Source organism: Gymnodraco acuticeps, unplaced genomic scaffold (assembly GCF_902827175.1).
Source record: "Gymnodraco acuticeps unplaced genomic scaffold, fGymAcu1.1, whole genome shotgun sequence".
NCBI classification, from domain to species: domain Eukaryota; kingdom Metazoa; phylum Chordata; class Actinopteri; order Perciformes; family Bathydraconidae; genus Gymnodraco; species Gymnodraco acuticeps.
Window position 1 is genome coordinate 717,500 of NW_022990224.1, and position 16,426 is coordinate 733,925.

Below are 16,426 nucleotides of genomic sequence, written 5' to 3' on the forward strand. Positions count from 1 at the left end.
CTTCCAAAGTCTTTATCTTCGCCTTTTCAGTCTCTCTCCTAGGGCTATACTTGTACCAATGCTCCTCTCCCCCCTAGAAAATCAAAACATTTTCCATCTTTCTTCCATCTTTACCCACACTCTCACTCGTCTTCCATTTCTCCGTTTCTGCTGAGTATAACTTACACGGTGTCAGAGCAGGAAAGTCGACTCCAAAAAGCCTAATACGCTGGTGGCAGAGAGCTGTAAAATAATGAGAGGAAGGCTCAAGCTGCATGCATATCCCCACTGCAGCTCAGAGCCATTTCACAGTGAGATAGGAACTCAAAGAGAATGTTTTTCAGCCATTATGTTCTTTAAATATCTCTTGTTGCACACGGGTAGATGCAGTCAATTAGTAGCACTGTTGGAATTGCTTATTATAACCAAATATGATCCTCCTTCTACACGGTTGGAGGCAAATGGCACAATAATCCTGCTAGCAATTCACTTTATGGACCTAGAGTAAGATTGTTGTCGGAAAATAATGAAATCCAATCAAATGTTTGTAATTCATTGTTCCAACGATGCAGCAAGTCGTGCACATTTTGAGTCTCAATGTTTTGTTTGATAACTCTTCTACAGCAACAGTCAAGATAACATGACCCATGCCACCACTAAGTGAAGTACTTCATGAGATCTGGCTCAGACAGAGACACCTTAGTAATGGGAGCAACACCACGAGAAAGAAAGAAAAAGATTAGAAGAGAGAATAAAGACAGGAAGAGAAGGGGATAGTGAAAAGATAAAAAATAAATAAAAAGGGAAGAGAGTGAACGATCTAACATGAGCAAAGCGGCACAGGAAAGACTGGAATGCTGTTTATGTAAACATACCGAGTCAGCAGGGACTACACACACACACACACACACACACACACACACACACACACACACACACACACACACACACACACACACACACCACACACACACACACACACACACACACACACACACACACACCACACACACACACACACACACCACACACACACACACACACACACCACACACACACACACACACACACCACACACACACACACCACACACACACACACACACACACACACACACACACACACACACACACACACACACACACACACACACACACACACAAAGAGTAACCAACCATGACTGATTAGTTTCACATACTGTCACATGTAATAAATTGATTTGACTTGTTTGCATTTTTTTCAAATGTAGCTGAACGGGCCTTTTTTCACATGATGTGGGACTTTCCCCCGCCGCTATATTAACAGTATCACCCTGTAGTGTATAGATTTTTCAACTACAACCTGACCTTTGACCCTACACTACACTGGCTGACAACCCTGCCGAAGGCACTCGCGTAAGATCAGGTGCCGGGGTCTGGATCACATGACCCAATCCTTGGGGGTATCGCCATGGCAATCGTGTTGGACACACTACTCGTGAGGTGTCTTGTTCCTGAGTCAGTGATTCTTATTACTGATTAACCACATAGGATTTAGTTGAGCAGGGTGGAAATTCCCAGTGTTATTCTGCGGGGAGAAAGTCGTGCTACGCAGTCCGGTTAGACTTGTTTGGGAGTCTTGAACATTTCCGAGTAGTTTCGACTACACTAACACCCACATGCTAATTTATTTACAATTGCTACATCATTAAAAGATCTTGGAGTGATGGAAAAATAAAGCTTGCATCTCCTTTTCTGCCTGTGTCAAATGGAGAAAGGAGGCCGAGTAAAAGGGAAAAGCAGGTGGCAAGAGAGAAAGTCGAGGCAATAATCTGCTTCTTTCCAGACATAGGAGGGGGGTTGCTGGGATAATGGAGGCCAGGAAGCCAGACAGGGAGGGCACACCGGCTAGTTTGCTAGCTAGCTCCCTGCCACGCTTCATTAGCTATTGTCATGTTGCTGCATGGCGGGGGCTGCTCATGTCTGTGTGTGCCTGTTTGTGTGTGACCTGTGTGTGTCTGAAGGGATGTGAGGCGGACTAGAGAAGATGGTGGAGGCAGTATAGGCCAGTCAAAGCTACATACACTGTGTGAATGTGATAGCTGCCGTCACACCAGAGCTGGATGTGATGCTTCTGCTGCATCGGCCTGGCTTACTGACTGACTGGATACATTCCAATACTCCACAACGCATCCTCTGCTGCTCCATCTGCCCTTTTATCCTCCCTTTTATATTTTCCTTATGTTTAATCTCTGTCAGATTTTTGCTAATACGCAGATTTGGTGTACTTTGAAAGTCTAGACAAGTAGACGATTCATTGATTGTTGGATTGACAGGAAATGACGTGAAATAGGGCTGAAAAATACAATCTTTTTTATAATCCATTTGGCTTCTGATTATTTTCTTATGTATTCAATAGTCTGTAAAAGAAAGAAAAATGCCCCAAATCAAATTTGTGTCCATCCAGTAATCCAAAAACCCATAGAAATTTAAAGAAGGGCAGCAAATCCTCACATTTGATATTTTTTCTGGAAAGCGACTAAAATTATTTTACTTTTATTAAGATATTTTCTGATTATTTCTCTTCCTATTGAAAGATCTGTTGTAAATGGATTTGTGTTCTGCTCTGCTGAACAGACAAAAACAAAGCAATTCAAAGACATTAACCTTGGTTCTGGAAAATAAATGTCAGATTAACTCATAATGACAATAATCATTGGTTGCAACCCTATTTAGTGTAGAGCTGTAAGTTAAGGGAGAGAAAAGGAAAGCAGGAAGGAGGCTGGATATTTGGATGTATCCTGTAGCTGGCGTTTCAACCGGTGTCAAGTAGATGAAAGAGGAGACAAGATGGAAATGTTTAGGTAGAATAGGAAATGGCTGGGCATTTGCGTCTGTGCCATCTGACGTCCACATATCTTAATAACAGTTATTTGGAGAAACCGTTTGGTCTATTCATCTGTTTTTGTGATGCTACCTTTCATATCTTCCTCTGACTTTTTATTTCCTTTCTTTGTTACTGTGTCCTGCTACAACAAGGCTCACATCATGCATATGAATTAAAAGCTGCTTTCAGACAGTGAACCAACTATTCATACGCCACTTTTTTTAATCTATTACATGCACCTTAAAGGATTTGAACTTTTCCTCTGTAAGCACAGGTTACACCTGTTAAACACACAAACCCTAGAATACACACTGACTAAAGGTGAGACAATCAGCATCAAACACAGTGAGGTTGACTCCCGACCTCTCAGCACTCGTATCAGCTACAAGAGCTACTGTACAAGCCAGTGCCTTTAACGTCTTGACCTATGGTTGTTTATTTATAAAACTCTTTTTTTTTTTAATCCTTACAAGAAATCTCCTCAAAAGGACATAAGCCCTCCCACCCAACAGCATTGGTTAGGACCTAAACCGACGTGCTGTCACCCTTCAGAGAGAAGCTTTAAGCTGTTCCCACGCAACAAGGATGTCAAAACACTCACACACAGACACTCCTTGTCCTCCATCCATCTCAGTCATGCCTCAAGTGCCAAGTTACACAACAGGGATCGTCTCTTTAATGCAAGTGCTCCGGAAAAACGTGTCACAGTGCTCTTTTCAAGCTCAAATCCATCCATCCTTTTGGTTTAAAAAACACGAGCTATTCAATGCATTCTGCTGCATTTTTGATGTGTGTGTGTGTGTGTGTGTGTGTGTGTGTGTGTGTGTGTTCATGGCGGCTGGGGTGCAAATGTAGTCAGAACATTTTACTGATATGTCCTAAAATGACCACAATTTAGGTCAAACTTCCAAATCAGGTCATGCTGCTTTAAGTGTAACATACACATAATGTCTATAACCTCTTATTAATAATAACCATGAATTGTATTGTGTCTGTACCTTGTAATTATAAACATAATCAAAAGCTGCATCAATTGTGTTACCATTGACCACAGGAGATTGAGGCGAGGAGACAGTCGCCCGTTTGGTCCGGCCAACAGCCTGATGACAAAATATATTCAACTTACAGTGATAAAAAACAAGAAATGCAATCATCACATTTGAGAAACTGAAAGCAGAGAATATTTGGCATTTATGATGGATAAATTGCTACAATTTATAACGAACTGATTACCAAAACAGACGATGAGTCATTTACCGTTGATTTATCACTTCATTAACCAACAAGTGACTTCAACAGAGTTCTGCACACATGTTTAAAGCATCTAATCATCTGCACTAGCATCTCAGTAAGATAGATCTTTCCAACACATTCCTTGCCATATTAATGGCGAGCTGCCAACTTCTGCAAATAGATAGTATGATGATGGCCTTATTTTAGTAAAAGCAACACCTGCTGTGATTACTATCTGCATGTATCCAGCCCAAAAGGTCACCCAGATGTCCATGTGACGCTCACAAAGCTCCCGATTCCTCTTTGATCCTTGGCACTCAGTCCAGCGTGTGGCATTCAAATTTGAGCATGGAGGTTTTATCAGTTTATTACAAGCGTTAACATCTATCTGGGAATTAATTGAGACAGAGATGATTAAACTCATGACTAGTTATACTAACTCATTTGTCGAGCCATTCTCGGATTTGATCAAACCAGCAGTTGCATGCTTTGTTGCTCTTGTTATATGAGCTGTTAGAGAGCAGCAGTTTGTGTATGAGTGTAGCGCTTTGTTGTTACCTGCCGTGCAACAAGGGACCGCTGCATTATTCTTAATTACAGTCAGACGGCTGTGACCCAAACAATAGAGGAAGGAAAAACTAGCCGTGTGATGAAATCCACAAACCTCATAGCACCAGGGCTGCCAGATGATCCTCTGTTTACGTGTAGAAGTATGTCTAAGGTAAGCACACAAATATACTCTTTACATGTGAATAAATATGATCATTTCCATCTTTCCATTCACTCTTAGATGCCTTACTACAGAACATATCTGTATCCACTACTACTTCCTGCTACTCCAAATTAAACTTCATTTCCTTCCCAAACTGCCAATGTAGCTCTGCTCTCCTCTGTGCCCAAATGCCCGTGTAATAATGCCTGATTTTGTTAGTGCCCATTCACTTCTGCCTGTTTGCCCACTGTGCTGTTTGAGTGTGCCAGTCTGGGGCCTGGAACTGCGTTGTGTGGATGGCAGCGGCTCTGCCTGATCGTATTTGGCACAGCATCAGTGGCTACCTGAGTCATCCAGTCTGCCTGCTCCTCACCCTCCAGCACCCGTCAAATCGAGCTCTTTCCGCATTTGCACACTGAAAGAGGAATGTGGGCTTGGTCCGATTACATCTGAATGGATATGGTCTCTTATGCATAGAGTTAAAGAGGTTCCGACACACCGCGATTTGACTGATTCGTGCTCAAAATAGAGATGAGAACCACCATCAACAGAGCCTTTGTTGTCAAACATTCCCGTCTGTCTTTCAATAGAAAAAACGGTCCTTAATTCACTGAAATGACTCCAACTAGAAAGCCCTAGCCGCTCCACCAACAGCGATTGTCGAAATCAGGATTATCCAAGCATCCCAGAAAAAAAAAGGTAGTGCTCACTTAGATCTTGTTAGTCTGCATGGGACTGTATGATTTGACATGAATAGGTACACATGATTAAAGAGGCAATTCATCTCTATTGAAATCCAAGGGTGGAATGGCTAGCTAGCCTAGATACACATGTTCGTCATAGATTTGAAACATTTTGAAAGGATGCTGTGTGTGTGTGTGTTTCTCGGTCTACATGTATTTTCAATAACCCACAGTGTGCCATGTGACTGATGAGGCCTTGTGACTTTGCTATTCCTGCTTAACATCGTCATTGGTTGTTTATCAATCTGTAAATATACGATGCATATCACCTGGTCAGAATATGATACAACTGCCTGAGTGTCATGTATAGAAGACATGTGGCGTCCAGAGGTGCCATTGTTCAGTATTGCTATGTACTGAGGTGCGTCATGTGGCTAGCTGTTGTCTTGCATGGCTGCTGAGATGCTGCTGCTGTGCTAATGTTGACGTGTGTTGACACTCTTGCTGTGTAAGCTCTGTGCTCCAATGCCATGAAGAGACACTATGTGTGTGTGTGTGGGTAGTCCTATTATTTTTGTCATAGATGTTGAGGCCACAGAAGGCAGCAGTAGCAGCTCAAGTGTGTATCTGCATGGTGTGTGTTTTAAGATGATGTGTGTATATGTACTGTATGTATGCATGTGTAAGGACATTCTGTTTTAGCAGCCAGGTGAAATGTTACAGCATCATGCAACAATGAACTACTGCGTGTTTTATTATTATTATCTTGCTACAGTCAAGACTGCTGTGACCCAGACAATAGAAGAAACCAGCCTAGGATACACAGACAGGAGGAGAAAGGACACAACACATGGAGGTGATGAGAGGCTTAGGGGGAGAGGAAGGGTACAAAAATAACAGGCAGATGGAAAGACATCCAAACAGACATATGGGGATGAAATTATACATAAGGACAGAGGAAATGGGGGTGAGGAGGTGTTACCTTTCGGGGGACGAGGATTTCTCCGAGTTCACGGACATGAGCGGTGCCTGTTAGCCGCTCGCTGGCCGAGGGACCACAGGAGACGGCGAAATAGAACAGAAAGCTGCCTTCTCCTTTTTTTACTATTCTCTCCCTATCTCTCTCTGCTGTGTGTCTGAGTAAAAGAGAGGAGAGGGTTACTGCCTCCCCTCCTCCTCCTCTCTGTCTCTCTTGTCCTCTCGCTGAAAGGAGAAGAAAGGATGGAGGACAAGGCTCTGCGAAAGGATAAGAAAAGAGCAGCAACTGTCCGGTGCACAATCCGGCAGGGTGCGTGTGTTTGCCTACAACTGTGTACGTGTGTGTGTGTGTGTGTGTGTGTGTGTGTGTGTGTGTGTGTGTGTGTGTGTGTGTGTGTGTGTGTGTGTGTGTGTGTGTGTGTGTGTGTGTGAGCTGATAGCGAGAGCAGCAATGTCAATCAGGCGCCCCTCCTCATGCCCCAGCCTCCTTCCTTCCTCCCTTTCCTTCCTTCTCCTCTTTCACCTTGCCTCTCTTTCACTTTCCCTGAAGCTCCGTGTTGTCTTCCTCTTCCCTCTGTGTCCTTCCTCCTTTGTTGACGCTGGTTGAACCCGGGTGATGAAATGAATTCACAGGCTCTACATCCACGGTGTGCGTCTGTCTCTGTCTGTATCCCTCCCTCCCTTCCTTCTCTCTTTCTCCGTCTATCTGGCTCTATCAGGCCTTCTGCAGCTCTGCACAACAACAGAGCCCAGAGCGAGCTGGAATGTTCCATTTTCTGCACAAGAGCAGGGGTGTTAGCTTGTCACAGCAACAGGAAAATTGATATATTTCTCCTCGAGGCGAACTCTCCTCCCCCTTTTCTCCCCTCTGAATCAGTCCCTCCCTCCCTCTATATTTCTCTCTCACACTCTCTCTCCCAATTGCCTTATTACGACATCCTGTATCTCAGGGCAACGCCGCACAGATCTGCCTTTCTTCAACCCCCATCTCCTCTCTTTCTGGCATCCTTCCTCCATTTCTCTAAACCTCATTTGCACCTCTATCTTATCCTGGATGCTGGTTGTGTGTGTCTCATCCTCTTGTGCCTCCATGCTTCCATGCCTCCATCCCTGGCTGTCCGTCTCTGTTTTCTCGCCATCTCTCCAGGCAGATGGATCTTCTACATGAGTGAAGCTCACAGTGAGGACGCCGCAGGGTGTGCCATGATGGGGGTCTGTCTCTAGCTCTCCATCTGACCTCAATATCGGTGTCTGTGTGCAGGAGTATGTGCTCAATCTATATGTACAGCATGTGTGTGAGTGTGTGCATGCATTAGTGTGTGTGAAAATGCACAGCAGGGGTTAAAAGGGCATCCTGGGGTTAATTTAACGGACAAGTTATCTAGGAAGTACTAAGGGGAAACATTTACAAGTGCTTATGGTATCTACAGATTCTTTCTCTTGTGATTATTCCAATTAAAATAAAGTAGACAATTATGTGAAATACAGACATATGCATTAAGGACTGAAAGGTGAATATATACTGTCAAACAACAGAGTTTTGTGAAATGATTTAAGGAGATAGCTGTCCCTTTAATATCTATGTGTGTTTGTAGGTCATTGCAGGCAATGTTGCAAATTAATATGCATGGATGCTTTATGGCAATATTAGATTTGCTTGATTGTCCACCAGTGTGATGGAATATCTTGTTTTGTCATGTATTTAATATATATATATATATATATATGTATTTAATATATATATATATATATATATATATATATATATAATATTCTGGGTACGTTTTCCCTATTTTTGATTTGAAATATTTAGTTTTTAGGGAAATATCTCAAATTAATTGCCATTAGAGGTAACATAAAATATATATAGCAACACATTCAAATGATTAAAACGAGAACAAGAGGAAATAATACCATCACAAAATCATTCCAATAAAAATCATTATGCAATACTATGAAAGAGCCTTATATTTGTTATGGCTTCTAATTTTGCACAAATACATTTTCATACACCGCTGCATGAGACATGCCTGAGAGATAGAGAAAGGAAGAAAACAAGAACACAATGATCCCCTTTCTCTCCGATCACCATACAGTTCCACTTTCCCACATAAAAGGGCTACATTAGGCACACATGTCTCTGAGCCAAACTATTGTCCTCATTCTCTGTGGATGTGGGCCAATGGGGTGTAAAGAACACACTGGGTCTGGAGGAATACTGAGCTAATGCGAGAGGGCGCACTCCAGTTTCTATTTGTTTATTTCGCATACGCATTTCTTTCGGGGTCACAGGAGGTGGGGGATGGTGCTGGAGGATGTTGCAGCGCCAACTGGATGTTATGCAGGAAAAATCCCTCACAAATCACCGGTAACACAAACACATTAACAAACATGGGTGTTATAATGAATCTGACCTGCATGTTGTTGGATCGAATAAGGAAAGGTGTGAGGAGATCAAGCTCAACTAAATACATAAAGCAATGAAACAGTTGGTCAGATAATCTGTTAGCTGTTTCACAGGAAAGTGATTGATTATTGAATTAATCAATGTATCATTTAAGCATTTCCATTCTCTTTTAAATGTAATTATAAGTTGATTATTTTTGGAGGATTTAGACAGACAGAGTTGGACATTTGAAGAATCAATGGTGATTGTGATTCACATTTTTCTGAGATGACATGTGGGTACCCACATGTAAGTACCCACATGTCTCCAGCAGCTCAGATCATAGGGGAAGGGTGACAAAGCACCAACATTACACCCTTCTGATTTTGATGAATGCAGCGGGACAATCTGGATGTCACGTTTTAATGGGGATAACGTCTACTGTAAGTGAGACTTTAAGACCCCTTTCAATAAAAAAGCTAAAAAACACACGTGCTTGCAGTCGCTCCAACATACAACCATTGACAGAGGGTACAGTTTTGCCAATTCAAAGGCTGATTTTCATCTTCATCTTCATAAGCAGAAGGAGCCAAAGGAGAATAAGAAAGATGGGGGAGGGAGAGAGATAATGACTCTCATGAGCAGTTGTATTTTGGGAGCCGGTATTGAGGCTGCCGGCAGCTATCTTTAAGCGGCCTACTTCTCCTCACTGCATGGTGGATGCTGGGGAGAGAGAAGGGGTTTATGCATGCAAACACACACACACACACACACACACACAGGTCCCATTGCCAATTCCCCTTGAACAAACAGTACACTTAAACACACAAGTGACGCCACTGACAGAAGTCACAGCAAAGCACAATCAATCAGACAAGAAGACAAATGCATACACAATGGATTAGGTGTGTGTGTGTGTGTGTGTGTGTGTATGTGTGTGTGTATGTGTGTGTATGTGTGTGTTAAGATGCTTCCACTTTAACAGTGACGCTGCTCTTTGTCAGAAGCCTTGTTGTAACTGTCTGCAGAGAAAACACTGCCCCCAAGTGGAGACACACACCATTATATACAGCACACACCAAGTGGCTTATCTTAAACTGTGTATGTGTGTGTGAGTGTGTTTAGGGTGGTCAGTGTCCAGATTGATTGACATACTTATAGCCCCAGGTCTGCCTGAGAGCAGATACTTTTTCTGGGCAACAGACTTCCATAAGGGGAACACTCACCTACTGTACAATTCAGATTGCATGATATAGCCTGTAGATACTGAAATCTGAACACACACGGAAAGGAAACGTCTCCTCAAATGCATAGCCAAGATGAAATGTACACTATAAATATGAGCGAGTCAAAGCCTGTACAATATCAGGTCCCTGAGCGGTCTCACCTCTATGCAATTCAATAATCCCTAATACCTGACATTTGGACGAGTCATGAGCTTCAATGTTGCTCCTGGCCTTTGCCTTAAGAACATTCTAGTGTTTTCTTTGTACTCACGTCACCTCCCATCACACACACACACACACACACACACACACACACACACACACACACACACACACACACACACACACACACACACACACACACACACACACACACACACACCACACACACACACACACACACTACACACACACACACACACACACACACACACACACACACACACACACACACACACATCACACACACACACACACACACACACACACACACACACACACACACACACACACACACAGCACACACACACACACACACACACACACACCACACACACACACACACACACACACACACACACACACACACACACACACACACACACACACACTACACACACACACACACACACACACACACACACACAACACACACACACACACACACACACACACACACACACACACACACACACACACACACACACACACACACACACACACACACACCACACACACACACACACACACACACACACACACACACACACACAGCACACACACACACACACACACACCACACACACACACACACACACACACACACACACACACACACACACACACACACACACACACACACACACACACACACACACACACACACACACACACACACACCACACACACACACACACACACACACACACACACACACACACACACACACACACACACACACACACACACACACACACACACACACACACACACACACACACACACACACACACACACACACACACACACACACACACACATACTGGTCAGTGCTCGTAATTCATGCAGACTCACACAGGTAAGCAGCCCGCACTTTCTATGCCTCATTACCCCAGGGACCGCACTTTGCAGCATTAAGTTTGAATGTGTGCACTTTGCAAGTTTAAGAGTGTGTTTTGGTGTTTGTATGCACAAAGTGGGTGAGAAGTAAGAGAGGGGGGGAGGGAGGGGGTATTTACAGTTTACCCAAAGCTAATACCAACAAAGAAAACTGTGATTAGGACCCAGTAATAGCATCTGGTCTTGTGTTAGGGTGTGACTGTTTATGTGAGTGTGTGTGAAGGTGAGCAGGAGCTCATTTGCTAAGTGGTGTGTGTTTAATGATGAATGAGTGACCTCCGCCCTCTCTTCCTGCACTCTGACCCCAGCTGCTTCACCGGGCTGATGTGTTGAATTAGATGATATCTCACACAGACAACACTTTAGACCTTACATCCAGAACGTTGTTTTACCTCAGGCCCAGTAGCATACTTAACTGAGATAAAGGTGTGTGTGATCAGTGTATTGCACATACACTGATGTGACCATTGTACTACACGATTTTTATGTGGAAAATAAGTAAAAACACCCAAAAAGACGTTTTAATTTAATTCAATTATGTGACAAAGAAAAAGCAGCAAACCCTCCTATTTCAAAAGCAAATATTTAAAATGTTAAAAATGACTAAAGGATAAATCAATGATACATTTTTTTTATTACAATTGAATTTTCTCTCTGAATTTTGTATTGAGAACTTTGTATTGTCATAAATTAGTCATTATCAGTGTAACAAAAACAAGAAGAGGGGGGGACATTGCCACAATGAATGCTTTCACTACAGGACCCAAAACTAGGACATGACTACCCTCTATTGGACAGATTAAGAACTACACTCCTGAGACTCAAACCAGTACACAATGCACTCTTCAATGCATTCATAATGGGATACAGAACATCAGGGAACAGTAAAACACAGCAACTTGGGAGGCCAAACAGGTACATCAAATGGTGGTTTTCCCCCTACTGTCATAAAGCATGTAGAGAAAACAGTCTTTGGTTGGGAGCTAAAGAGGCGTTCAAGTACAACAATGAACGGCCTGTGTTTCAAGCTTTGGAGTGTTGTGATAACCTCCCTGCAGCGGGCAGAGGGAAGGCAGGCCCGCGGTCCCCAGCGAGTGTTATGTCAACACAATGAGAGTTATAATTCACTTAGCAGAAGTACTGCTGTAATGTGACTGAAATAGACTGAGACTGGTGGTTAAATGTTTCTGTAACACTTCATGATAGATTATAGACCTCAAGTTCAAGTGGAGTTAAACAAGAGTCAAATGAAAGAGGCAGACTGGAAAATATGAAAAACACGCTGCAGGGTTCTATTATATTCAACTCAACAGATTTGAACTGTATTAAAACGTAGATTAATGCAAGTTTAGTCAGAGTTTCTCTAGGTATATCTGGATTTGTGTTGCACCATATTAAAAGTCTGTCAAATAGGTAACTTCAGTAGTAATTACAAAGGTTGTTATTCCGGTTTTTATTTTCATGAAATTCATAATTCACAGTCTTTTTTTGTACTGATTGAAACACAAATAAAAACGTAGATTTCTCAAAAGGTATTCATTTTCTTCTTTGACTAATTTGAGGTTAACCCACCTTTGTCGTTAGCTTGGATTAGATAAGATGTTTTATCAGCATGTTTACAAGGCATTGCATAAGTCAAAAATACAAGTTAAAAATATAAGAACATTGGTAAAATATATACAGGAGCTTCTGAGTCGTGTACTCCAACAAGAATGTACTGCCACTTTTGCAATGCAAGGCTAAATGAGGACACCAAATTGCTCACCGAGCCAATTACTCAATGTTTAAAATGGCAGCAACAGCTGTGATAGGACAGAGCGATACATGGACTGTGAAGGACACACACATTTACACACTCTCCAGAGATTTGGGTTAGCGAGCTGCAAAGATACTCAGACAAACAAATACCTTGTGGCTAGACGGCAAACACGGGAAGTGGTGATTACAGCCGACACAAGCAATACGATACAGAAGTAATACGTTTTGATTCTGCACTGAGGTACCTGTGTCTGCATTCACTACATGATCTGTGATTATTGGTGGGGGAAATGTGTTGCACTCTGACTCATCCAACCGCACTGACGACATGAGCAGCATCTTGGTAACTCATCATCAAATGAAGCTGTATCTACAGTTTCCATGAGGCTTAGGGTTTCTTTTCCTATTTTCAACAGGGGCAATTACTTCAAATTGCTAGTAGATCACTTTGTACAAAAGCTATTAGCCGAGCACTCGGAAGCCATTGAAGGAGCTGGATTATTTTTAAATGTCAAACTTTTTGTATTCTTAAAGTGATCTGCAGTAAGTTTTAGACGGGGTGTGGAGTGCACAAACATATACGCTGGCTTTGCATTTTGATAAAAAACACATAACACTTTGAGAAGAAACACACCCAAAAAGCAGCACTTTATGCTTAAGAAAAGAGGAAATACAGCCAGTGCAACCTCCATTTCTGCCTTCTCTACAATAGTGCAAAAATGTGAAAAAGAGGTGTTGTCCACTTATATGTATCACTTAAAGGCAGGGTCGGTATTCACCTCAGAAACACTTTTTGCTATATTCCATGGAATGCTCTTAACGTCCCGATAGCAATGAATACATTAAATGCTTTGACAATAAATACATACAAAAATTCATCTGTGGAAGCCGTGGCGCTGTAAAAAGCACGACCAGTTATTTTCACCGGCCCGGCCAAAGTAACTGGATGGCCTACCTGCCTGTCAGCCTTCCATCTGTGCACAAACTTATCTCGTGCCCTCATTGGCCATGTGCGCGTTCGTGTGTGTTGGAGGAGGGGCTCTGTAAGGAAGTCTGAAGGAAGGGGCAGATTATTTTCGGTTGTGTATTTTCAAATTCTAGCGCACTCGAGCTGGTTTCTCCATTCTTATCTACCCTACCTTTAAAAACAAGCATTCATTATTATCATCAGAATAAAGGATTCACTTAATAGAGGAAGTACCACTTTTAAAGCGTGGTTGTTTGCAAGTACAAAATATATCCAATTGTGCTATATTAAACAACTGATAAAGGCTGCAGTACAAGAATACCATTTAAAGATAGAAAATGCAGATTTCTTTAGGAAATATGACAGAACATTTACCAGAAATGCAACTTCATAAGCACTATCCTTCCTTCCCTTTCGTCCAGGAGGTGGCAGTGGAGAGTGAGAGTGCAGTGTTCCCCTCCCCTACTGTGAGAAGATCCTGCTCTCACAGAAGAATGACATGCCCTATTACCATCCTCCCTTCCTCCCTCTATGATGACCCACTCGCCTGCAACTGCAGAGCTGGATAACACTTGTTCTGAAGCATGACACGAGAGGACCAAGTCAGTGCTTACCGCGTTGAACAATTCCTATTTGGACCACACACACACTCCTAAAATGGTAACCCTAATGCATTATTTTCATCCCCCTCTGCTCCTTCAGTCTGATCAACTCGGTAGATTTGCTCAGATCTTTGCCATCTGTCTTGGAAAGCAGAGTGTAAATCCTTGAAGAGCTCAAACTCAAACATCTACTTTGACAAGAGGGAGTGAAATCCAGCAGAAAAATCCACCCTGAGTTCTTAACACAAGCCTCTAGACGAGTAGCTTTAAGGAGCGGTTCATATAATGATAACATGCTGTCAGGATGCTGCACTCTCTTCCCCTCTGGTCTGTAACTTACTTTCTTTCTACAAACACTTACACACGCTTATACTCAGCACTACCCACTTTATACAGAACAGCACAACAACTGCTGCTAGTTATACTCATCCTGTGGATTAGATGCACATTTTTCATCATTATTTGTGGTTAATTTGTGTTGTGCCTCGTTATTGACTTTTAGCAGGATAATCTCCACATATTGACACGGCTTGAATACAATCGCCAGAAGTAAAAAGCTAACTTGGCTCGATGTCGTTAAGTAGTCTCATTAAGTCACTGGTTAGCAACAGCTGTTTTAAAAGGTATGGGGTAGGTAATTCACTTCAGAAACACTTTTTGTTATATTCCATGGAATGCTCTTAACATCCCGATAGCAATGAATACATTAAAAGCTTTGACAATAAATACATACAAAAATGTATGGAAGCCGTGGCGCTGTAAAAAGCATGACCAATCAAAGTAACTGGATGGCCTACCTGCCTGTCAGCCTTCCATCTGTGCACAAACTTATCTTGTGCCCTCATTGGTCATGTGCGCGTTCCTGTGTGTTGGAGGAGGGGCTCTGTAAGGAAGTCTGAAAGAATGGGCATATTTTTTTCGGTTGTGTATTTTCAAATTCTAGCGCACGAGCTGGTTTCTCCATTCTTACCTACCCTACCTTTAAGCTTCAGAGACTCAGGGTTGGGGTATTAACTGGCATATTTTATGTTACAAAACAAAACGTGAAATCCACATGAGCATGTGTTAACCAAAGATCTTATTTCATCTATCTCACCAGAAATGCATTAAAAAAATGATTGACTTCGAGACAAGGGAACCAGAAGTGGTAAAATACTAACTCATATCTGGGTTTTAAGACACATTACTGTCCTTTACATATTGCATATTAAACAATCAAGTTGACTGAGATTAAAATGCTGAAAAACAATACAACGTTATGCTTGTCAAGTGCTTGGACATTGTTGCGCCTCACTAACTAATGGCTGTGGGAAATTGTGATCTTAAATGAGGATCTTCTCTTCAGGAGGTCCTACTTAAACACCTACTGAAGCGTGGGCCGCTTATTGTAATATATTGTAGAAGTGGGCCTTCTACAATATATTCAATTAGCAAATCAGCCAGCAATAATACTGGCACCATGGCCGCCAGGGAGGAAATCAATCCAACTCAGACACCACAGAGGAAGCAGCTGATATCATATTACAACTCAGTTTATAACAATGAATGATCTGTGAGGGGGAGAGCCAATCTCTCTGACTGTCTGAGATTCCTATGTGGGTTTTTTATTATTTATTATAAGACTGTAGGATTATTGAAAGTAATCCAGGAATACATTCAGACTGAATGAAACATTTCCCCCATATGCAGCTAGATGTACAGGTGAATAATGTATACAGATCAATGTGTTAAATAGCTTTCCCTTTTTAAAGGGGACCTATCATGCAAAATGCACTTTTTTGTGTCCCCAGTGTGTCGGGGAACTCACGCAAATAAATCCCTCTCTCTTTTCCTCTGTACCCAAATCTCTAAAAACGGGGGTACAATGGAGTTGATCCAGATTTGCGTCTGATATGACGTAATATCGGAAATGTGGACC

The 16,426-nt window shown here is 42.3% G+C and overlaps 1 protein-coding gene across 4 annotated transcripts in view; it reads right to left on the reverse strand.

Moving 5' to 3' along the window:
• The window catches only part of srpk2 (SRSF protein kinase 2), a 70,871-nt gene that overhangs the window by 42,165 nt on the left and 12,280 nt on the right, over nt 1–16,426 (reverse strand). The window contains exon 1 of one of the 4 annotated variants that reach the window (XM_034218674.1): nt 6,455–7,180. The exons of the other annotated variants lie outside the window; for them this stretch is intronic. Within the exon in view, the coding sequence (XP_034074565.1) occupies nt 6,455–6,492 (38 nt within the window). The 5' untranslated portion in view covers nt 6,493–7,180. Of the gene's footprint in view, nt 1–6,454; nt 7,181–16,426 lie in introns of those variants that run through there. 4 annotated transcript variants of the gene reach the window in all.